Source organism: Phalacrocorax carbo, chromosome 1 (assembly GCF_963921805.1).
Source record: "Phalacrocorax carbo chromosome 1, bPhaCar2.1, whole genome shotgun sequence".
NCBI classification, from domain to species: Eukaryota; Metazoa; Chordata; class Aves; order Suliformes; family Phalacrocoracidae; genus Phalacrocorax; species Phalacrocorax carbo.
In genome coordinates, this window is record NC_087513.1 from 174,113,382 (window position 1) to 174,138,745 (window position 25,364).

General features: G+C 35.9%; 1 protein-coding gene across 6 annotated transcripts in view; it reads left to right on the plus strand.

Annotated features, from left to right (window-relative positions):
* The window catches only part of DACH1 (dachshund family transcription factor 1), a 364,327-nt gene that overhangs the window by 242,983 nt on the left and 95,980 nt on the right, over positions 1–25,364 (plus strand). For 2 of the 6 annotated variants that reach the window (XM_064440761.1, XM_064440764.1), the window contains exons 4-7: positions 1,080–1,235; positions 1,766–1,938; positions 15,081–15,216; positions 17,512–17,649. In XM_064440761.1, coding sequence (XP_064296831.1) covers positions 1,080–1,235; positions 1,766–1,938; positions 15,081–15,216; positions 17,512–17,649 — 603 coding nt within the window. The remainder of the gene's footprint in view (positions 1–1,079; positions 1,236–1,765; positions 1,939–15,080; positions 15,217–17,511; positions 17,650–25,364) is intronic. The other 4 variants (XM_064440766.1, XM_064440767.1, XM_064440762.1 and 1 more) reach the window with 3 other exon arrangements.

Genomic DNA, 25,364 nt, shown 5'->3' on the forward strand with positions numbered 1-25,364 from the left:
TATCCTAAAGTCCTTATCAAGGGAAATTCCCGTGAAAATAGTAGAAACTTTCAAAGTCAGGAGGGTGAAATTGTGCTCTATATGAAAAAGGAAGCAATCATATATTGCTGATGTGTATATTAATACTGCTGAGACCACATGCATATATACATACTTATTAATACATTCAGGCATTGTCTATTGATTGTATATGGTAAATAAGCTCATAAAATGAGTGTATAGATTACCTCGTTTGTGTAAACATACATATACTCAATCTCAGCATTATACATGAATATGCACCATGAATAATATGTCACCAGATTGAAAGATTTTAAAGTTTTCATTATATATAAATGTACAACTTAATAATATTATATGAATTTTTAGTATTGTCCTTCAATTGTATCCTTCTGTTTAATTCTGTGGGTATTTTTTATGAGGTGGTCTGCAATAGTGAAAAAGGGTATTTCTCAAATTAATGAATTACTGCTCGTCTCAACACTTATTTGTCCACATGCTTCCTTGCTGTTAGTCTGTTCCACTACCAGAAGACTGCAGGAATCAATTAATAATCCCTTACCTTTTAATTAATAATATGAAATAAAAGTTGAATATACAAAATAGAATTGTCAGCCAAGCACATATACATGCATGTTGGTGCCCTCAATAAATTTTTTTTTTAGTTAACTTCCTATAATGTTTATTTATTCACAAATACAAGAAGTAGTATGAAAGTAGTTTAAATTTTAATTGGCATAACAGGCAATATTCTTTTTTTAGACATTTTGCAGGCAAAAATATTCTATCATGTATAAAACAAATGCCATATATAGTTTTACTTGCTAAGAATGGCAAAAGTATGTGTAAAATTTACATCAAACAGAAAATGTGAATGAGCACAACTATAATACTTTTAGGATTCTGTTCTAACTCTTTAAAAAGCTATCATTGCATATATTTTTCAGAGGGTGGAAAAAAAAAAACCCAAAAGTCCTTCCCCCAACCCCCATCTTAAAAAAAAAAAAGCCACTTGCAAATTCAAACATTAAAAATTTAGAGTCTTCCTTCATCCAATAATATATATTCATTCCCCACAGGCAGCACTGATGGTTCTTGGGATAAAGAAAAACTTCAGTCTCCCCCCACCCAAGGATCACAGGCCTCTGTTAACCACCCCAACTTGCCTGGACAGCATAATGTTCCAGTTAGCCGTCCTCTCAACCCTCTTCAACAGAACCACCTTCTGCCAAATGGTACGGGTTGACATCTTTCAGCACTAACATCAGCAGTTTTCCAATTCCTGTCTTTATTTTGTGTTTATATAAATAGGCTGTGAAAAACCAAAGATGTGGGGAATATTGGAATACTTCCTTTAAAGTATTAAGCAGGGGAAGTGGAGACAATAAAGAACAAATACATATGCAATAAAATTGATACTTAAAATAGCTGCTAACCTGTGCATCAGTGGCATAATAATGCATTGCTAAGGCACCTTACAGCAGATATTAGAAAAGATAATAAATAGCCATTGCTTAGCAATGATATCATACATTACACTGATATGAACAAACTAAGAGGCCTAACAGCCTCTCCTTGTGAAACCCCCCATGGTTGCTAGTGATTTACCCATGCATATCCTGGAAGAGAACTGACATATAGCTGCTTTGTCCTGCAATGTGAACCATCTTGTCACCCATCACGTGAATATTTCCATCAGGAGAAAAAAAAGCCAATGTTGTACAAAGATGCAGAAACCTATTTCCCTATTTTTTCCCCCCACCAGGATTGGAACTTCCTTTTATGATGATGCCCCACCCGTTAATTCCTGTGAGCCTACCTCCAGCATCTGTCACGATGGCAATGAGCCAGATGAATCACCTTAGTACCATCGCCAACATGGCAGCAGCAGCACAAGTGCAGAGTCCTCCATCCAGAGTTGAGACATCTGTTATTAAGGTAACTATATTTAAAAAAAAAGTTCTAGCACACTCACAATTGTCATAAATATTGTAAAGGTGGCTAGGTATCAGATGTTACGAGGTAAGTCATAAAGTCAATATATATATGAGAAACCCAACTGTTGTAGGTCTGGGAACACAGTAGGCTGCTGGTGGACAGTGTTACCTTCTCAGTTCTCCTCCTCCTCTCTAAATCAGTATTAAAATAGTGCTCAAGTTGAAGCATTTTCATTCAGAATACACAGCTTTCTGATTCCCGTATTAGAGTCTGTAATCTAATGGCAATGTTCCTCAAGATATCAAGGAAGAAATTACTCCTTTCTTTAATTAGAAAGACTGTTCTTCCAACTTCTAAAACTCAGCATTTGGACTAAAACGCTGCAAGTTATCTGAGGAACGCTGGAAGGATTGGTACTTTACCTCTACAGAACCTAAACTGCCAAATCCCGGAACAGAATGGAATGAAGTTGCACAGAACGGGCCCAGTGATCTGCAGGCCAGATCTGCAGTATTGTAGAGATACCTAAAAAATATCTGACATCTGAAATTGCCTACCTATTTTAGGTTTTGTTTGCTGCCTGTAACTAGACTAACCTGGTTATACAGATATGTAGCAGAGGCATGGAGTCTTCTCTCCTTCTGGCTGAAGATCCTTTGCTTTCATTTTAAAGGCCTTTCTCCCTTACCACTAGATATTTGTAATTTGATTTGACATTTATTCAGATATCTACATTTTACCTGTTATCCTTCTTTAGTTCCAACAAATGAGATACAGAAAGTGCATAAACTTCTGTGCTTTTGTGTAACATTCATGTTAGAAATATGCAAAGGCAAGGTTATTTGATATTTTAGGGCTATGTTGGAAGTCTGTCCATTAGTGCAATTCCTTTGACAAAAAATGAGTAAACTTAAAATCTCTTGGACCTTCAAATCAAGAGCAATTTTGAAGTTCATGATGATTTAAGCAGAGTGAAGAAGTCTGACTTTATAGAGACATTCAACATGCTTATGCTCCTGTCCTCTTTAACCTAACGAGTCCAGAATCATCAAGAACCATTCAGTTGAAAGTCAACAAATCTATGTTGCTACTGACCTAGAAAAATATGGTCTGGTGACCTGATTTAGGTACCTGCACTTTCAAATGTAGACTGTCCTTTGGAGGCCTTCAGTGGCATCCCTTTCTCACCTTTGATGACATAGGGAGTTAAGACATTGGTTTGAGAAGAGTTGTTTCTTTAGGTGCTATGTCAGCAAGGCTAGATTCCACCCCTGATGCCCATCTTGCTCATATCTTGGGAATATAAACACTCTGCTGCTAACTAACTGTCCCACTACATGGTGATTTCTGTACCTTTGTCTATTTTCACTTGAGCAGTGTTTCATAAGAGCTACATGATACTAAGGTTCTCTGGAATATATGTGGTGCTCTATTTCATTCTAAATTTATTTTCTTAATTGGAACAGTGATCACTGGTATTACAGAGGTATCTAAAAATGAAGATTGGGATAGAGCACATGCTAAATGACACCTGACAAGTATGAACTACTATGGCAACCAAACTTTGATTTCACTATTTGCCCTACTATTTTCCCTTCTTTCATTTTCTGTGAGCTATTTGATTTCATATATAAGACTACAAAATTTGACCTTCATGTGCATTGGTAACCTTCTGTTTCTAAACTTTGACAAGCTGACTTCTAGCTTGTAAAGTTGATTTACAAGCTAGTTCCAGCTATTAAAGTTGCCTAAGTTACCGTGGCCTACATTTAAACATATCTATGGGAGCATACCCCTATGTGACCCCTGACCTTTGTCTCCAGTTACCAAAACCAGGTACCTTTGAAGTACAGCATAGCTCCCAGGCTATGTAAAAAAGGTTTCCTTTTGTGGAAAGCAGGTCCTGGTATATTCCTAGATCTCACCCCATTATGGGAACATTGCTGGACCCAGGAAGCACTTAACTTCTTAAGTTAAGTTAAGTACTTAACTTAAGTACTTCTGGCTCATCTGATCTAAACCTGTCTAGTAGGTTTAAAACTATTGGACTCTGAAAGGGAGACTCGGTCATCAATTAGCTATGTATATTATTTTAGCCATAGGTATTGCCATACCAGAAATTTTTCCTTATCCCAGAGTTCCTTAACTGCTTAACAGTTTCATTCTTATAGCTTATCTACTTGGAAAAATAGCTTCTTTATAATGTAGGTGAAGATTTTGAATGTTCCTAGCAATTTTGGTTCTCTGTTGGAAACATTTTAGCAGCACTTTGTAACTGGAAAATAATTTTTATTTTTCAAAATCTTGCTTATTCAAGCATTTATTTGTATTAATAATATACACTGTTTATCTCTGTCATTTCTGAAAATCCATTCTGAAAATTCCTGTATTCATGCTAATAAAATCTTCATCATAGCTGCCAACTTTAGCGCAGCTCCTGGCATAACATTTTGTGCAAGTTATTTAAGAAACCAGGTTTCATGTTCCCATCTGGTTTGCACATAACCATAAACTAAAAAGATGTGGATTTACACTGAATTGTTTTTAAATGGCCAGATTAACCTAAGTTCTATGTAGAAAAATGTGCTCACTCAAGGGTGAAGTATAAATTTTTTAAAGTTTGCACGATTAAGTTAGAGTTTTGGGACATTTAGTTAGAACCTGATGGAGACACTACCTAAGTGTTGCCATGACTTCTTCTGTCAAGGCCTGTGACATATTGCCCACAATACAGTTGTACTATAGGTAAATACAAAAACACAAGTGTTAATCTGCCATCCAAAACTCACTTCTAAATGTAAGATCTTGCTGCACAATACTACTGTAAGGGGTGAGGAACTTACTTTCCAAATCTTTCCTTCAGCCCCTTTGTGGTACAACATATATCTAGATTTATGACCTCTGTTTTTGTCAATGGCAGATCAATATGGTCATGTGGATAGAGATAACCCAGCCAAGTAATTATATTCCTATTATTTAATACTGAACAGGACTAAAACATAAACCCTGGCAATGTAAAAGCACAAGGTCATTGTTGGGGAGATTTTCTTCCTGTGAGCATGGTCATAATGTCACTGGCAATTTACCTGTTCCTCACTAGGTATGAGGCACAGTCAGGCTGTGATTTTAGTGTCCATTGAATTATATGCACTGAGTAGTTGTGCAGGCAACTCTCTAATCAGCATACTTTTTGAACCTTGCACTGACATTGTGAAGTATATGAATAATAACGTATACTACAATCAAAATAAATATCTTAGAGAATAGATGTAAGTGAGAAGGTCAAACCTCTTTTTTCTTTATTTTTACAGGAATGGATAAATAGTGCAGTTGTTCTTTTTCACAAAACTGTTATTAGAATCATATCTTACTTCTTTTTTACTACTACATTTTTAGACTTTTTGGTTTTGTTTTCATTATCTTCTGGCTCATTTTTTAACCCTAATTTTACTTAGATGTTTTTCTCAGTGGCAATGTCTCCACAAGTTGATTTGAAGAGCTTGTGAATCACTCATCTTGGAGTTCACAGTAGTAACCTGAAATGACAGCATAGATTTGAAATTAGAGTACAGGATGTTTACAAGTTTAAACTCTGCTTGAAAGTTAGAAGACCTATAAGAAATTTCTACTCTGAAAAGTAAATCAATAGTAACCTTATCCAATTAAGTGAAAAAGAACAAAATTAAGTCTTAGAAAATCTGAGTCTTCAGATTATAAACAACCTGGTTCATTGGATAGAAGAATTGCCGTTGTGAACAGTGCCACAGTAGATGACTTGCTGACCTTTCCTTCCAATTCACCGAGTTCACAGTTAGTGCTGTTATCTTTAAACTCACAAAGCTTCAAATGCCTTTCTATTACTGGGCAATATTTCATTTCTTCATGATAAGAAGTTGGAATAAAGCTGAGATCATGTACTAACCAAACATTTTATCCTGCTATGTTCAGAAGATGAGACAAAGACAAAATTACAAGGGAAGCCTTACAAAGCAACACCTTAGATTTGGCAGTGAACTCTGAGCTCTAAAATCTTCTGAATTATATTTCAGAAGAGTGTTGTGCCCTTTCGAACATGAGGCGAACATTAGATGTCTTTTTGTAATGGAATGTTTAGATATATGAGTTGGATGAATAAGAGGAGAGCAACAACAAGCGGGGACAGCAGATTGTGACAGCAATGAATTGCAGTGAGTGTGACAGCTGTGACCTGGGGATGCTTTAGACATGAGGTGGCTTTCATCACCTGCCCATGGTTTCAAAGGCTCAGCTTGTTAGCAGTTTCACTACATCAATTTTTTTCACTCAGCAGAAAGATACATGAAAATATAAAGGACATACCTCATATTAATAGCAACTTGAAATAATTCTACATTGTAAAAGTTAGAGCAGCATGCCAGAATCAAAAATTGCACTTTATCCATATAATGTTACTAATACTTACAGAAAGAATTAAGAATAAAGCAGAAGAAACCAACACCTCCAGTTGAAAAAGTGACCAGTGGCACAGTAGTTTTCCACTGCATATTAAATACATGAGGTGAAATTTTGCTAATTCTCTACAGCACTGGTTGCGTTAAACTTGTTTATAACTTGTTTATACATATATATACACACACACACTCCTGTTGACCAATAGCAGAAATATACTATTAATTTATTTAACCAAGGTCTCTGCTGACGGATTTTTATTTTTAAATAAATCACTTTGTAGGCCTATTCTGACATGAGGTTTTATTTTATCGCTCATTCACTTTTTCATTTTTAACTGGCAATATGTGTGTGTTCCTACTGATGTAATTTAATGCTCCTATGACGGAACAGAGTACATTTAAATGTCTCATGTCAAGAGTGGTGGTGAGCAGTTCAGAGAGTAGACCTGAAAGGAAATGGACCCTAAGAGGAAGATGGGCAAGTTCACTTCAGGGAGGGGGTGGGCAGCAAAGGGACTGTAGAAGCTTCAGCTTAAGTCTTCTGTAACTGCTGCGTGAGCAGCCTTGAGATTAGTGCAGACTTTTAATACCAAAAGATACTGGCCATCATAAGATGTTTCAGTGTAGAAGAGTTTACTGATATCTTATTTTCCAGTTACAGAAATGACAATGTTTTTTATAGAATTAGATAAAGTATTTCTCAAAATTGGCTGGCACACCATCCTGTAGAGCCAGGGGCCATAGGAAGCACCTTGAAAGTACAATTAGACATCCTGGATAGAAAACCCTTTGACTTTGCTTCCGACAAAGCAGAATTCTCCTGTACTATAAACTTAAGAAAACTGCCAGACTAGTCAGTGTATCACATGCTACTGTAAAATCTGTAGATGTGACTCCCTTCATGCATTGAGTAAAATTACATCCAAAACCTCTGTTGAAGGACCATCACTGAATTTCAAACAACGAAAGACTAAACCCTGCTCTAGGTGTGCCTGCTCAAGCAGGGGGGTTGGACAAGATGATCTCCAGAGGTCCCTTCCAACCCCTGCCATTCTGTGATTCTGTGATTAGGAAATACCAGAATGCCTCTGCAGCCTTAATGTGACAGCATTCCATCCATATAGAATAGTGCAATTTTAATTTCACTGTCACATATTGTTTTTTCTGCAGAAACTCTTCCTCTTTCAGTGAATGGTTAGTTATTCCGTATCGAATTTCTTTTAAATCAGTGTCTGGCCAAGTCTTATCTGAATCCTGTGTTGAATGCAAAAGTTTTCTATGGACACTTCTGTGCCTTACAGGAAAAGTATCATGCAGGCAGTGGTAGATACATATTTGCAGCATTCCTATGAAGCTGAGTATGCTATACCCATTTTACAGTAGGGGAATGAGAACAAAATTAATTCTATCCCAAATTGGCAGAAATACCCTTTTTCGATGCCTCACCTGAGAAACACCTGACTTTTCAGATAACCTATTCTATCTAGAGACATTTGTGCATGAAAAATAGAAATTTTGACATTAAAGTAATTTTCTTGAATGCGTAGAAAAATATACTCTACACAAATGCATGAAGAGTGAAGCTACTTTCATTCCCTCATTATCTGATACCTGAAGTAAAATCAAGTTTTCTTCTTTATGTAAGGATTAATTTGATTTAATATAAAACGTAAATAGTAAAAAGTAATTACTCTACAATAAATAGAATAAAAATAAGACTATCAGTTCCTAAAACATCTACTTTTACATATTAGGAAAGCAAACATGAAAATTATGATACACCTATGGAGTTTGAAGTATATTATAAACCAAATTAATATGTAATTTTCATTTTATCATGACTGCAGAAAATATGATATCTTAAAACTATTTGTATAAACTTATAACAGAGAAAATCTCCAGGTTAGAATAACTTTTTTTGTATTTATGTTAACATAAATATGTATATACACATTTACTTCTGTTTCTTCCTTTAGCATGAGAAGATCTTAGGTCAAAGTGTAGCTGAACTCCTTTATTATGGCTTAATCATCTTTATATTAGAGGGCATTGTGTCCCACCACATTAATCCGTTCTATCTACATGATTAAAATTATTTAACTTTTAATACATTTTTTTAATATAATGAGGATAGTAATTGTGTATCTGGTAGGTTGTAATATGGAATAATGTCCTTTTTTAAAAATAATAATATGGGATCCTATTATTTGTTTTAACATGCGTGTTTCTGAGGTGCCGTTTGAAGCTAATAGCAGCCATATGCTCATATGAATTAATCTGTGTCATGTAAAAAGATATCTACAGATAACACACGACACAAAGAAGGTAGTACAAATTTTTTCTGTTTGCAATTTGCATATTCACATGTGTAACAGGGAACTATGTAAGTGGTGTGAGATGAATTTGGTGCAAAACAGCCATGAGGCCAGGTACAAGGAATGGGATTCATTTTGCTGTGTTCTCGGGCATAATTCATTGGACCTATTTTAGATAGCTACTTCAGAGTGAGGTGAGTTGTACCTTTGAAACATAAAAGTATGGGTAAAAAGTGAGCCTAGGGTGACTAGCTCATTTGCACTAGCTAGTGACAGCCGTAGACATTTGTACTATAAACGATGACATTTGGTCAGATGAATTCTTGGTGTTTGGTTGCATGTACAGTTTGGATTGACTTTGAGGGGTGAATTTCTAGTGGTGCTTCTTCAGCTTGAATGGTTGCTTTTCAAGTAAGACTAGATTTTCAAAAGAGGAGAGATTAAAAAAAGGCAGGAAAAGTCTGTCCAACTTCAGATAAGACAATACTCAGTTGGGAGGATTTTTTGCATGACAATACATTTGCATGTTGCATGGGGGTTTTTGTATACCTCAGAAGGATATTTTGTTTCTTAGACCAAATATTCATTTAGGGGGCAACATATAATTTCTAAATTCAGCTGAAATGATGCACACACAAAAAAGAAGCAGCTCCAAAATAGTTGTCAGGACATTTTTATGAAAATCCACAAAATCTGGAATTCTGTACTGTGAGGCTCCGTGGCAATTCCAGCAATGATCCTGCTTCTTCCTGATTCCAAACTGTCAACACCTTGGATGCTACTGTAGTTTCACCAGTACAGCTGGGCTCTTTCTCGGTATTGGTAGGCTTCTGGTTTCATTTGTTTGTTTGCTTGCTTGCTTGTTTTTAATCTCTCTAATGACCCAATCCTATGAAACTCAGTTCCTGGCTAGGTCACTGTACTTTAGGTACTACCCATGATTTCAAATTATCTGGTTCTGTGTTGAAGTACTGTTAAAGGATTACTTGGGAGTGTGCTGTTTGGACTTCCTAAAGTCTTATGCAAATGTCATGGATTATGTTCTTTATAAGAAAAAGATCCACTATTTTAAATAATAGTGCAATTAATGACAACACAAAATACTTGATCTCCTGAATTTTGATTGGGATTAGAAGTGTGTCTATAAGAACAAGGTGAGAAAGCTGACATGTGCATCAGTGGGAAGTTAAGAAGATCTTTAGAAAGCTAGTGATAGCATGCAAATACGAAAATAGAAATGAAAATTTTTAGCATTCAGCCAGTTTGGTAACACACATTTTATAGTAGTGATTGAGGAAGTTAGGAAATAATTAGTAGCCCAATTATTCTTGCAGTTCTTAGGACTACGTGTTAATTTGGAGTCTCATAGCGTTTTAGACTAAAGCTGGAGAAAAATTAAACTGTAAAAGCAAAATATCCTGTCTTCAGGGAATACAAAAGATACCCAAGTAATTCATTCTCTCACTCATTCAACTAATACAATGCCAAATAATTATGCTATTTTACAAGAAAGCAATTCCTGGAATACTTCTCACACAAGTTCAAAATACGTCAGTAATGAACCAGAGTACGAAGTCTGTGTTTTGGTCATTGTGAAAGAGATTATTATAATTTTACCGCAAAAAGACATGGCAGCCCAGAAAGGTCAGAATATTATAAACTATTCCTGATTAAAAGCTTTTTGTTTTTCTTTCTGAAATTGTGTATGAAACCGTGTGTGTCATATATCCTTTCCCCAGTATGTTGTTACCTAAACTGTTGAAAAGTATGACACTGAAAATAAGTTATTTTATCCTCTGCACTTCAAAGTCGTAGGGCACAAGTGTCTTTGAAGGAGTTTGTTCAACACCGAAGAGCATCAAGGCAGCTGTATAGGTGTAAAAGCAATTTACCTCTACAGTTATACTTAGCTGCATGTCTAGAGCTCAGTCCATGACTAAAATTAAAGGATGACTAAGCCCAAGAGATAAGTCTTAGGAAGAAGTAAACTAGAACGAAGGAAAAAGCTGAGACTCAAAATACCTGTAGGAGAGAAATAAGCAGGAGATGAAGGCTGTGCGTGCAAAACCAGTTAGCTATTGGAAGCAGGCGTATTCAAACTTTGTCAGAAAGATTCCAGAATTTTGTCACTAAGGAACAGAAAAGGCATAGAATAAAGAATGTTTGTGGAAAGACTGAGCTGGTGAGAACCTAGAAGATATCACTTGTCTGTCTTCTTAGGAACAGAAGGATTAATCCTACAAAAATTACCTGAAGTGTCTTCTCTTCGATAGTGATATAGGGACCAACAGCTGAACTCTTTACGTTTTGGTATATCTTTGAGGAAGACTTTTGGTAATGAGGTGCTTTTCAAACAATGAAAAAATGCTGCTGGAGCAGAAAGAAAAGAGGCAAAATAATGTTGAATAACTACCTTTGTGACCTGGTAAGATGAAAAAGACATCTACGATATAGGGAAGAAAGTATTTGTGGTCTTCTGGATGCCATTGCTGATACATTAAGATAAATCCAAATAGGAAGTTACTTAAAAGGAGCTTTTGGAATGAGATCTTAGAGTATGGTCTTTGCATCTATGCAAAGAGCTGTTTGAAAAATGTAGAAAAATGTTGATAAGGACTTCTGTTTTACTTGAAGGGACTGAGTGTTATGTTGTGGACGTTATGTGGTACTCTGGAACAAAATGCGGAGTGGTTTCTAATTCTAGAGACAACTTCAATCTCCTAAGTTAAAATCTCTGGCAGTTAAAATATTTTACCTGTTCTTTACAAGATTAAAAAAAAAATTGCCCGGTGTCACAGGAACGATTCTGTTATTTATGAAATGGACTTGATATTGAGGGTGTGTAACTTGTAATGTCAGTAGAGTAAGAGTACAGGAAAGGGCATTACATCTCCCTAAAGTGAAAGTTTCATATATAGTAGCAGCATTTTTGGAGGAGTTAAATGCCAGATTCTTAAATTCTTAGAATTCATGATTTGGATCAGACTGTAAAGAGCACCAAGGTGAGGAATGCTTCAAATTTGGCCTTTAAGAGTGTGTTGTCCATTGCTTAGCACAGCCTCCAGTTCTGATGCCTAATTGAGAGTCTTACCGATTTTGAACCTTTTTATTTGTGAGTACCTATAGAAAACAATAGGGAAGCAAAAAAATGGCGAAAAAAAAAAGGTAGCTAGTGAGGGTTATGTTTTACAAACAATAATTCTGGATTTCTCATTTTCTGGTAAATATTGTCAATAAAGTCTTGGGCGCTACTCAGCTTATCAGCCTGGAAGTGCAAGGATAGTGTTTTTAGAATCTTGCTGCCACTGCAGTGGACTTTTTTAGGTCCTGTCTGTCAACCTGTTGTGGACATCTCAAAACCCTTCAATGGCTCAAATGGCTGAAATGTGAGCAGCTGTATGTATCTGGTTTTGGAGGAGGCTCTGCTGACTTTATTGTCTATATCTCAACTAACTGAAATGGGAGACACCTTCAAGCTGGGCCCCTTTGTGTAGCATCCTAGATACAGGTGCCTCTGAAGTTTTATCTCTAGCTCATGTGTCAAAACTGCATTTAGATGCTTATATTCAGATGTGTTGATTTCAAGCTGAAACCTGCAAAGTTTCCTCATCATACTTAATTTTAGCAAAGTCACTCAGATTTTATTTGGTTGGTTGGTTGGTTGGTTGGTGGGCTGGTTGTTGGGAGACTGTAATTACAGCACAAGCCAACACCAGATTCTCCAGAGATATCTTTAATTAGGTGGAATTAAGTTTGACCTGGAAGTAGACAAGATTTAGGAAAAATACTGGACAGTGGGCAGTATCCTTGGTGATTTCTATTGCCAGGATTATAACACAATAAATTCTGTTTCTTCACTCTGTCATGTAGACTTACTTGTACAAAAGCAGCACTTTGCAGAAGTTACAAAATACCTCTGATCATCTGAGTTATTTACTGAACACATTTTTGCACATTTCCTTTTTGAAAAATTTTAAAGTGAAGTGTAAATGTAAATGTAATATTCTACCACAGACAAAATCCATCTTTTCTACACAAAATTTCTAGTAAGAAGACAGCTTATATTGATATTCCAGCACCATTAGTTTATCACTATGACTTCTAAGAGCTAAAGTGTATTTCAATTTATTAGTAGTAACATTTCCATTTATTATTGCAGCTAGTTTTGATAAAGACAAAAAATTGCTATAGACTATATTATTGATTGTGGAATTATGAAGCAAGGATATAAAAAATGAGTTAAATTTTAAAATTAATTTCTGCATAGTTCAATCCCATGTTTTGTTGGGGCTAAAGGGTATTTCACAAATTAATTGATACAGCCAGTATATATAGTTTTCTCATAGAGTTTGTCTGCTTATGTCGTATTATATGTGAATAAAACTCATTATCTGTTTTGTTTGTGCAGTAATTATATTTTGTTGTCCTGTGCATTCCTTTTGCTCTCTCCATCTCATAATACGTGCTGTAAAAGCATACATAAATAAATAGGATAAACAAATTAAGCTGTTTAAATAAATTAATTTACTCTGCAGCTCTGTATTCAAATCTTATGTGCTCACTGGATTTCATTTTAATGAAACCCTTCTAAGAACAATACATTGTATGCCAAACAGTGAAATTATATATTAAATGAATGATTAAATATACCATGTTCCAATTTATACCAAATCTGTATGCCGTGCATGCTTAAATCCTCCTAAATCTAAAGAAATAAATCTTCTACTTTCTGAAAACATCTGCATTATAATCCTCCTCTTGAATACCCAGTTCATGGACATATAAACACAATCAAAGTCATAATAAGCCTAGAGCTATGATGTAGTTAAACTTTCCTCATCAATGTTTTTGACTTAAAAACCTGAGACTATTAAAGTGGAATCCACTTAAATGTTGCTCTGAAAGGTCTTCTCCCACTCCATCAATAGGCCCATCGAATCCCTTTGCAATCAGAATCTCAAGTTCAGAAAATATTTATTATGGAGCTTACCTGGAACAATTCTATTGATTGCTATAGATGCTCATGTTGCGAAGTTTCATAGGGATGCAGAGAAATAAATATTCATGTAGATACTGTGCATGAAAAATAATGACTGCTGCAAAAGCAATTTGCTGTGTGAGGAACGTGATGCTCTTTTCAGGAAAACTTTCAGGCATTTGCAGCGGCAAGTTTTCATACGTGTTATTAAACACATACTGATTGTATTATTTCATAACTGAAAGCTTTTAGTGAGTTGAATGTATACAGTTGTTTGTTTGTTGCTTTTCGTTTGGGTTTGTTGTTTTTTTCTTTAGGAGTCAGCATTTCAATTATCAAAAGGAAAAAACCCAACAACCAAAAAGACCCATTTGCAGTCCCTCCAATAGATTTCCCTTATAGGATCTATTTATTTTTAGCACCTTTCAACCAAACCAACCTAACTCAGGAATATTTTAGCAATGACATAGAGTCTTGGGAGCTATTAGCAATAAAAAGGAAACTGCAGGGAAAGGCAGAGAATTTTCTAGAAAGGACTATTCTGCACTCAGCTCCCTTTATTGTTTCTGTCAAAGTTCTGTGTAAATATCAGATATATCTGTCTGCTACGTATTGACTGTTCTCACAAAGCAGAAGTGCAGTTCAAACCATCACAGTCCTCATGCTCTAATTTTCAAAATCAAGGAACATCTTAAAGTACATCATAGCTCCTCCTGGCTACCATGCCTGGCTTTCCCCTGGGCAGAAAAACATGAACGAACATTTTTCCCCATTTTGAAGTAGTGTTATGGCCACACTCTTACAAAAAGTGTGGTTCGTTCCAGGTTTGTGCTCCATGGCATAAAGAGACGTTTAGAGTCTCATCAGCCATGGTACTGGTATAGGTTCAGTAGGGAGATTATATTTTCTTTATGATCTGTAGCAGTTCCATAAGATCTCATTGCTCAAGAAGCCCCTTTAAAATTAAAATGTGGAGTAAAATTCAGCATAAACGTCTGGTCTTTATTTAACTACACAAGTACATCGTTCCTTATCCTGTAAGGCTGAAGTCTATAAGTCAAAATGTGTTCTTCCAATTCAACAGCGTGCTGATAGAAGTGAGGGGGGAAAAAAAACAACAAACAAAACCCAAAATCAGAACAAACCCCCAAACCCCTTGTTTTTATAAGTAGTCCTGAAGGCAGTTTAAAAGCCTGACAGGATGAGCAGCGCTCACATTGCATACTAAGACGTAAGGTTTGGTGTCTTAAAATTGCCAAGTTTCCTTTGAGAATACTCTGCAAATCCTGGACACCTCAACAGAGGAAAGAATAGGTTGTAATTCAGGAGGGAGATACAAAAATTTAGGGAAGTGATGTCTAGAAACAGAGGTTTAATTTAACATTGCATTTTTTTGCAATTATTTTTCGTGGGGTCTAGGAACGTGTTCCAGACAGCCCTTCTCCTGCTCCTTCTCTTGAAGAGGGCCGAAGACCTGGCAGCCATCCATCCTCTCATCGAAGCAGCAGTGTGTCCAGCTCCCCTGCACGGACCGAGAGCTCTTCAGACAGAATCCGTAGGTCACATTCTTCTCCTTGTCACCACTTTAAATTTGATTAGGTGCAGCTGGTTTTTCTAATCAAAATGCCCTCGTCTTAAATAGATCTCATATGTATCATGTTCGGAAGTTCAGCTGCAATAACTATCTCCCAACATTATGTTCCCCAGTTTACAGTATCATAATACCTGATGCTACATTAACGGGTACTGATATAAACTGCCATCATGTCATATTAAACAAAGATTTGAGCTATGAAATACAGAATTGCAGCCAGGAAGCAATTTGCTAGATTAGTTTTAGAACTGAACATACAGTGTAAACAATTTTTAAAGAAACTGAGTTTTGTTTAATCTGGTTACTCTGGTTTGATTTCTAAATTGAGTCTGACTTCATAAGCAACATTTTACATGGTAGAATTGCTTGGTAAAGAGAAGAATTAGGTTAAATCAATTAAAAATGTGCATACTTTATAAAAATTTTAAATATAAAAAATTTTAATGGAGAGAAATACGATACAGACAATATTATCACCTTATAGCTCACAAGGGGCAGAGTGAAATTAAACCATGGTGTCTCAGAGTGATACCATTTCTATCAAGGCTCCATGTGCAGGACATAAATTGCATGACAAAGACCTTGAATTCTATGATATTCCAGTGCAACAGCCTGGAAATAAAGGTTTGAAACAGATATTCTTCTATGGATATTTACTTAAATTCGTATTACACTTGTCCATTCCTTTTAGTATTGCTCCACTGCAGGTTTCTGTGCTTTAAAGGCATCTTTCCACAGTGGAATTTGTCAGTAGTTGAAACCGCAGGATTTGGCATGCAGATAGAAGGCCATGAAATAGCTATATGAAATACATAGTCATGTTGGTTAGGTGCAGCATATGTGTCTTTTAGGCTGCTTCATTTCAGGCTCTCGGCAGACTCTGGAAGCTGATTCTTCATTGACCTTCAGATGAAAGATCCTTCATTACTATGTAATGAAAAATGACTTACCAAAGAAAAGAAATGAGGCTTGATCATGACAAGCCAAAAATTCTGTTTTCTTATGACTTGGATGATTCCGAATGCAGGTTAAACTGGCATATACATACTGTGACCTATCTATTTCCCCAGGCTTGACCCATGAGCCTTTTGTTATACTTCCTCTCCCCCGTCCGGCTGAGGAGCAGAAGTGATACAGCGCTTTGGTGGGCACCTGGTGTCCAGCCAGGGTCAACCCACCACAGAGTTCATAAGTATTCTGGGGGAAAAAACCTCACAACCCTGGATTTTAATTTTTTTTTTAATTGATTGAATAGTATATTTTTTGCAACCTTTGAAGACCTTTTCCATTGTTCTGTAAAAAAAAAAAAGGTAAATTAAATTAAATTGAGAGATACTTATTGGTTTTGCTAAGAAATGACACTTTTTTTAAAAAGAAGTGTTACTATTCAAGTTACTCTGCTTATTTTCCAGGAGAGAGGAGTGGGACCTTTTCAAACTGTTTCTTCCAATGCGATCATAACAGAGTTCCTTAAATACTGGGTCACTTCAGTAACTTATTGTTTTATAAAATAACCCTTTCCTCTCCTATCTGATTTGTTAACATCACACCTGATTCTTAAGTACATCTGCTTTTGTGGTGCAAGCAAGAGTAAGATGACTACTACAGAAATACAGGTTACATATGGAAAAATGCTTTACTGAAAATGGTATAAGCCTCTTGCAAATGCAGTTTTTCAGGATGAAAGTGTAGGAATATAAACTACCTTTGATGGGTTTGTGAGGTGTATCTGAGACTTGTGAAGGTCTGTATGAGAACTGTTGGAAAGAGCTTTTGAAGTTATCTGATGAGCAAATAAGCAAGTCTACTGGTGCACAGTATATTTTGAAAAACAATGTTTATTACCTGCAGGACCACAATGCTTAAATTAAGGAAGTTAGGGACTGCATATTGCGAATGCTAATACAATTTTTGTACAACTAACTAAAAAAAAAAATCAGTAAGTATCTCATGTAGAACCTTCTATGCTTTTCTGGTTTGCTTCGTTTTTTCGATTCTAGTCAAATAAACAAGAAAAAGTTTCCAAATATCCAACTTTGTCCGAAGATACTGAACTCTTCCCTTTAAAATGAGTTGTTTTAAAGCACAAATAACAGGAAGGAACTCTCCTGCTGTGTGGACACTGATAGCACTAATTCAGTAACTTTGTGACTGTTAAAATTCTTGTATAATTAAGAGGAAGACTATATAAAATAAGTACAAAAGTGTATTGTTAAAATTACGTCTGATTTTCTGCCTGCCTGCGCTTGTGTCTAGCAGCTGTCCATCAGAACGGGCTATCTATGAACCAAATGCTGATGGGTTTGTCACCTAATGTCCTGCCTGGACCTAAGGAGGGTGATCTGGCTGGTCACGACGTGGGACATGAGACAAAAAGAATACACATTGAAAAAGGTAATACGAATATTATGATCTTACTGTTTCACTGTAAAACAAATACTCTTTCAACAGCTAAATAGTATTATAATTGTGAATTTTATTTTTTTAATTGGTTTTTTTCTTTGTTTGTTTCTCTAATTAAATTATAACAGGATGATAGCTTTCTTGATTCTTCTACTTTGTGGTCCTTGAAATTAATGAACAATATTTATATGAGAGAGGAATTTCATAAATATTACAAAGAAGGTTGAGTGAAAAACAGTTTTACATTACTATTGTGTCTCTGACCCTTCTACAACGCTGTTTAGGTATTAAGTTTCTGTCTCCATCCAGTTGACTTTAATGACCTACTTCCCAAAGGGACTGAGCACCGTGAAAATTAGTCCATGTGTGCAAAAAGCAAAAAAGGCTAATACCAAGCCATTAAATTAGGGAATTGCATAAAATGAGGCTGGTACACATTATATAATGGGATTTAAATTTAATTGAGTATATGACCAAAGTGTTTGATCTAGGTGAATAGTCCACATGCACTTATGCTGATTATGACACCATTTCATCTCTGTTGGCATTCAAAGTTAAGTTCCTGTTCCGAGTTGTTACAGGGGATTTTGGAGGGGTGGGGGTGGAATTTTAAAAGATGCATTTCATGTTGTATTTACTTCATATATGTGAATTTTAAGTATTATAGGCTAGAACCATTTTGGTTAAAGAGAGGTTAGAAATATGATGACATATCCTTTGAAAAAATATTCTTTGGACTTATCAGAAAAATCAGTTCTTTGAGCACAATGAGAGGAAAAATAAAGGGTATAATAGCCAGACATGGAAACAGAGCTGAAGAAACTCCTGCAGTCATGAAGATTTCAGAAGAAGACATTTTTTGCCATATTTTAATAGCTATAAGATTATACCTTTCTGTCTTGTGTTTGAACACTGAGATATGAAAGCGAATTAAAATCTGGACAATTCTATTCTGGACAGGTGTAATTTTTAATAGGATTACCTGAAAAATTAATGGAAACAACATCTCTTTTATATAAACCATTTAGTTTGGTTCATTGCACACACAACCTGTTCTAGCTTATACTATGCCCTCACTCAGCCCCTGCAAATTGTATCCCTGCTGTGAAGTATGATGTGATCAAATAGCTTTGTTTTGAATTTCCATAAATGATTTTATTTCAGCCTTTGAAGTTACTCATTTAAGTATAATCAGACTGGTAAATCCTGCAAAGAGAAGTACATATTAAGAATTGCCACTATTTTTGCATGTCATTCAGGTTTTTTAAAGGCTTTGTTTATAATGGTACCCCAAATGTATTTTCTAATCTGTTGCCAGTTCACGTTTTTGCAAGATCTGTTCTCAGTAAAACTGCTGAGAATTCTCTTTTTTCCTCGGTCCTTGTTTAGGTCAAACCTTCTATTTTTTGTTCTCTTTTCCCCCTGTGTTGCAGCCTACTGAATTAATGCTAAATATTCATGGGCTATGTAGATTGATAGGGTATACTAAATTAAAAATTGTTTTCTGTCATGACTACATTTATCATGTCTCTCATACCAATCTTGTAACTTTAATACTAATCTAATCTGTATTAAAACAAGTGATTTAACTTATAGATATTTGTGGAGATAGTAATTATCTACTTCTGTCACTGTGAGCTTGCAATCAGATTTCCAAACTGTTGCTTACCACTGCAGATCAGTCAGAATGCAACCATATTCAAAAATGCAAACAAACATATGTAGGTGGTGGTACTCTTGTTGTTAAAACCCCATCGCCTTGATCACCTGACTCAAAAGAAAGAGTAAGAGAGGAAAATGGAAGTTCTGAATAAGAATCGTGAAGCATTTAAACGTTATTGTGTTTTCCTCTAAGCCACTTCTGTTGGCGGAAATCTATCAGCTGCAACTAAAATGGCTTTATATTGAACCTGGTAGAACCTGGGAGACCCTGGCTGGTGAAGAAGGCCCTGCCTTTTCTCTTCTTGTCTCCTCTTCCATTAAAAAAATGAAAATACCAAAAATCTCTGAAGTGATCTTAGATCAGGAAAAATGTATTTACAGTCAACAGAGAATTTAAGGGGAGCACAAAGTTATAGCAGAAGCAACTGATCAACATACCAAACTCTGAAAAGACTTAGCATATGTCAGAGGGGTGGTTCATTTTTCTGACCTGGTCTGTGAGCTGGATACAGGAGAGAAAATGCCATTTATCTGTTATAAATATAAACCAAAGAGCTAATTTACCCAGTCCACACAACATACAGTAATACATTTAGAAACAGTTTATTGGCACCTACAAACTGAATAACAGTTTGAGGGTATTCAGTCTTTCAAAGACCCATGCATTTATATTAAAAATTCAGCCAGAATTATTATTAGTGGCAAAAATGAGTTTATTTTACTGGGGTGGTTTAAGCTACCAGTAAACCTCTTGTGCAGTTCTGTTTGGGGTTTTTAATTTGCCTTTAGGCTGTCTTCAAAATCTATTCTCAGGTTCTGGTGTGCGCAGCCTTGAGTGACCTCACCTTCCATTGGAGTCAGGTTGTCATTATCCCACCAAGAATCAGATTAGGTTCTATGGATCTGATTCACAGCCTATTAAAACGGGAAAGTTTGCATCAGGCTCTGGGTCAATATTTGTTACAGGAAAACAGGACGAGTTTCTATTCTCAAAGACCATGTGTAAACCGTGGGTGTTGAGAACATTTTCCAGCTGCTGACTCCAGATGTGCAACTTGGCCCCATCCTAGCTTCATGTTGGGGCAAGACCCACACATCTGAAGTTCCACCCACTCCCTGGGCTCCATGAGAAGAAAACTTAGATTTGCTAAGTCCAGCCAGGTTCCTAGTCTGGACTAGGGGGGACTGCAAGAGACACTGCAGAGCAGTTCTGCCCCACGCTGTGTGACCAGAGAAGTCAATTACCCTAGATTTCCAGGATTTTTTCTTTATTAGAGGATAGCAGATTTTCCAATTTTACTGAAAGTGGGTTGTAGAACTGCAAATGATCTTGGGAAGAAGGAGGCGGTTCAGGTACACGATGTTAGTTCAAGTACTTGAGTACCATTACCAAAACCAAGTGTCTAATTTTGTAACCTGCAATTATGGACTTTCTGATGATGCACATTTGGTTTTGTTAGGTCAGGTTTCACAAGAAGGAGTATAGGAGTCATATTAGAAAAGATCCATTCAGTTTTTTATTTTAAAATTAAGGTTCTGAGTCTTTTCAGGTAAAGTAAAGTTTCTAGTACTCAAAGAGCTTGCTCTAGATAGTCCTGCAATTTTGGTGAGGTATATTTTATCACTTATCCTGCTCAGCTGTTATCCGAGGTCCTGCAGATCTCCCAGGCTGAAGTGGCGAGAAGAGTCTTTTTAATGGCTGAATACTTGTTCAGCTCTTCAGTGATGTTGTCTGTTAAACCTGGAAACAGCATAGGAAGCAGGAACTAGTGGAGAACCTAAGGACTAGACTGCTGAATCCTGATCCTCTTCTTGCTCATTGATCTGAAGTGTTTCAAAAAAACAGAGTTCAAAATAATAGCTTGAAAGTTAAAGACACACCCCTTGGAGATGTGGATCCTAATTCCTTGTAGGCAGAAGAGAGAATTGAACTTGTGACACATTTCCTGGGCAGTATCCTTAATCACTGTGCTTTGTGTAAAAGAGGGCAGTATATTTTACCACTGTCCCTTTGTCCTTACGACCCAGACTCTGGTCACATGGGGTCTGCAAGGTGGAATTTGTAGCTCAGTCCTATTGCCAGAGTTTCTCTGATTTACTAGCTCCAGATAGCTACATATGATTTTCTGTTGACTGTAGACAGACTATAGTTCTACTTGTTAACTTCATTAGATCCTAATTTGTAGGACCTGGTTTGGGTAATGTTAAGTGATGTTGGAGGCAGTGCCTGCTCATAACATCCCTTAACTGGTACCTGCCTAGCAATACCTACCCTATACGCTATATAGGAATATAAGACCCAGCTCATTTCAGCCCAAGATTCCCTTCTGGGGATGAAACACCTAAAAGTTCATTGCTTTAACACCAAATTTGGATGCTTAAGTGTTTTATTGGATCTTGCCCTAGGGCATCAGATTAGAATTTTCTGTCTGCATCAATTTATATTTTTTTAGATTGACACCAACAGCAAATGAAGCCTGAATGTCATGCTTACATTTTGAATTGAATATGTTATTTGAGGTGTTACGGGAAGGACACTCTCTTGTTGGAAATGTGCATGCTGTTTTCTATAACAAAATATAAAATATTCACCATGTTCAAAAAAGAAGCTAAACTATTTCTTTCAGAAAAGCTTTTAAACTTAAGTAATTTCCAGATAATCAACAATAACTGCTTCTTGACTACTATGATGGCAGCAATTAAGGTATAACTTTATCAAATCCACATATTAAAAAGTCCCAGTCTTTCTCTCTGTTTTTATTTTGTCTCCCTTTAGAGATGTGAGCAATCTTAGACCTCTGGCTAATATCTTGTAAAACAGAATATTAAAATTCCAAAATATCCGTAGTAAAAAAGGGAAAATAATTTAAATATTCTAAAGTTATAATTAGAATTGTATTTTTCTGTTAGCAGTCACACATCAAAAAGGGAACTAAGGATAAATATGTCATGCTATATAGATATCCATTCTGCATTATCAGCAGTAAATTATTTTGTAATATACACGTAGTGTATATGTAATATATCAAGCATACTTATTCACCTGAATAAATACAGAAATACATATGAGTACATTTTTATAAATATGAAAGACTCAAAGGAAGTTTTAGCATCAGCAAAGATTCTCTTCTACCTGAGGTCTCCTCTAGCAAAGTCAGCAAACAAATGATCTGGAACTTTGCTTAAGTTCTGTTTCTGATCTGTGTTATGATTTTAGTTAGTTCTCTGAGAAGGCCCGGAGGGAGTTGTTACCAGTTGACATACAGAGGAATTTTCATTCACAGTTCTGCTGTCCAGCTGCCTGTGTAAACATACTTTATCTGTTCATTTTCATTTTTGTATACATACATACACAAAGTGATACTTATACAATGTATTTGTTTTACTGAATATTACATTTTAATGTAACAAGAAGAATATAAACAGACCTTGATGTGTATCTGTATGCAAATATATTTACAGTTAACACGTTTCAGGTCTACATTCTCACTTCATTTCTTAAACATTACCCATTAAATCTTAATATATTAGTTTGTAATTCCTTAAGGTACTGGGTTCAGGCTATGTATTTATACACCACCTAGCACATTGTGAAAGTGATCTTGATTTGAGCTTTAAATACTTCTCAAACCCTAAAAAGGTAGTAGTCAAATTTGTAACCTATGACAGATAATATAAAGAACGACTAAATGAAAGGTTTGAGAAAGCCAGTATCACCAAAATAACCTTTTGACACTCTGGTTGTTGGTATGTCTTTTCACTCAGCCCAAGAGGCTCAAGAATGCTTAAAGTACATTAAAAGCTAATACAGTTAATGGACTACAAAGGTGAAAAATGAAATTGCAAGTTTTTTCTTAATGGGTTGTTATTTGCTAAGAAGCCAGAAAACATCTATTTTTGTTGCATAGAAAACATAGAAGCCTTTCATATTATTGAATAGGATATGAATAGTATGTGTACGCAGGAAGGAGTGCAAAGGAAGTACAAACTTCTGAAAGCCTTTTTTTTTTTAGCAAAATATTGGGTAAGAGTAGTTCTAGAGACTCTTACTAAGCCATCTTCCAATGAGACGCTTCTGCAGACTTGCTCGGTAGTAAGGACCTTTATTCTGCTAGGGCAGGAGCAGCTCTGACACAATTTATGACGGACCTGCTGTACAGTTTTCACTTGACGGATATGTTCCAAAACATCCCAGGTGAACTCACTGGAGCCCAACTGCACGTACGCACACTGGCTAGCCTGTATTTACGGTGACTTGGATGCGTCTTGGACATACCTGACTTTCCAAATAGACTCAAAGGAGTTACATGTGCATAAAAGATCTGATGTATTCTCAATCTATTGAAACAACTCTGCACGTACAATTCCTTTCTGCCTTGTGCCCCAAACAGTTCCCAAAAGGTACTTTTTCGTTTTCGGTTTTTTTTTTTGGTCTTTCTTTTCAGTAGTCGTTTTGTGCCCATGTAGTAGACTTTAGAATGGTCTTTACAGTCTTTGATGGTCTTTATTACATATAGAGGGGAGGGGAGATAAAAACCCCTTTGAAATAGGTTGTGTGCTCATTTTCTTTTTTTTAATGAATTGTGTTAATGAGAAGATGTAATGGTAATTGATAAGATGTTAGAAAGGACTTTTTTTATCATGCAACTACATTGCAGTTTTTAAATCGTTATTTCCCTTTTTGTTTGCTGCAGGAAAGATACATTATAGGGAATGAAGTTAATGAAGTTATGGCTGTTTCCAGTCAGAAGGGATATGTCCCATAGTTCTGTTTCTCTAAAGTAGCTATTTTGAGTTTTCCATCTTGCTAGCTAAAAAAAAGCTATTGGCAGGAGAATCAAAAAATACATAATGTGTTTAGTTGATCTAGAATGGAATTCTGAAGACATTAAGAAACACACAATTGTTTTGTGAATTTAAAGGGAATATGGAGTCATATTCTTCCTGAAAACTCACATAAGTGAATGCCTGGGCTTTAATGGAAGGAAACATTTATCTCCTAGGCTTTATTTGTACCACTTTACTCTTATGGTTACTGTTACAGAAAAGAGAGCTTACAGCAAAATTTTAAGAATGTCTTCCAGTTGGGACTACTTGAAGGAACTATTTCAAAAGTGCTAATAACTGCTGTGCAATTAGTTTTCTCTGAGTTATTCAAATGCAAAATACGAAAAAGATAAGTTTTGGAAAGCCTTAACTGAGAATTCCAACCTACGCATAGATGTTATTTCCTTGCAAATAGTATGTATATAATTATTAACATTTTTTTAAAAGAACTTCATGATGCAATTTCCTTTTTTGTTACACTGTCTACACATAATCTTTTCCATATTTTTGTTCTGAGAAATAACGTGGTTATTACAGATTCTGCCATCATTGCATGTCACGTATGGTCACAATGAATTCTCAGAGATTCTTCTTTCCTTGAGTGCAGAGGGTTTGGGGCTTTCCTCTGAGATGGACTAGTATTGTCATAGTTCAACAAGCAGCAGTTTGATTGGTTCCTACCTTTCAACCTTATTCTGCTGAAAAAGCTTCTCCACTTTGACAATGCACTAATATCTGGGTGATTTGCATAATTTTTTCTTTATGCTATTTACAAAGTTACTTTGCAAAAAAAACCAAAAACCAAAAAACAACAAACAGATTCTATGCCTCTTTTTATGCCTCTAAACAAGTCTGTCTTTGGCTTTAAAAAGGTTGGTTACGATTCCAGTGGACTGAGTTAGGAAAAAGTCTTCTCAGTGCTTCTCAGATCAGTCATATCTGTAACATTTCTTGTGAGCTAATGGTATACATTAGACTGATTCACACTGATTCTTTAAAATTTTGGAAGAGATAATAGTGTGTTCTTGGCCACAAAACTCCCAAGCAGACTAGGTTTAATTAAAAGCTGAACTTGAGGTTCTCCCAGTTGTATTTTTCAGAAGTCTTTTAAAAGCAGTAAATGGTACAACCAGCATAATATACAGCTGAAGGCAACACCATAATGGGGTAGAGGATGTCTTGGGTTAAAACTGGATGGCGCAGAGAAAGAAAACTTT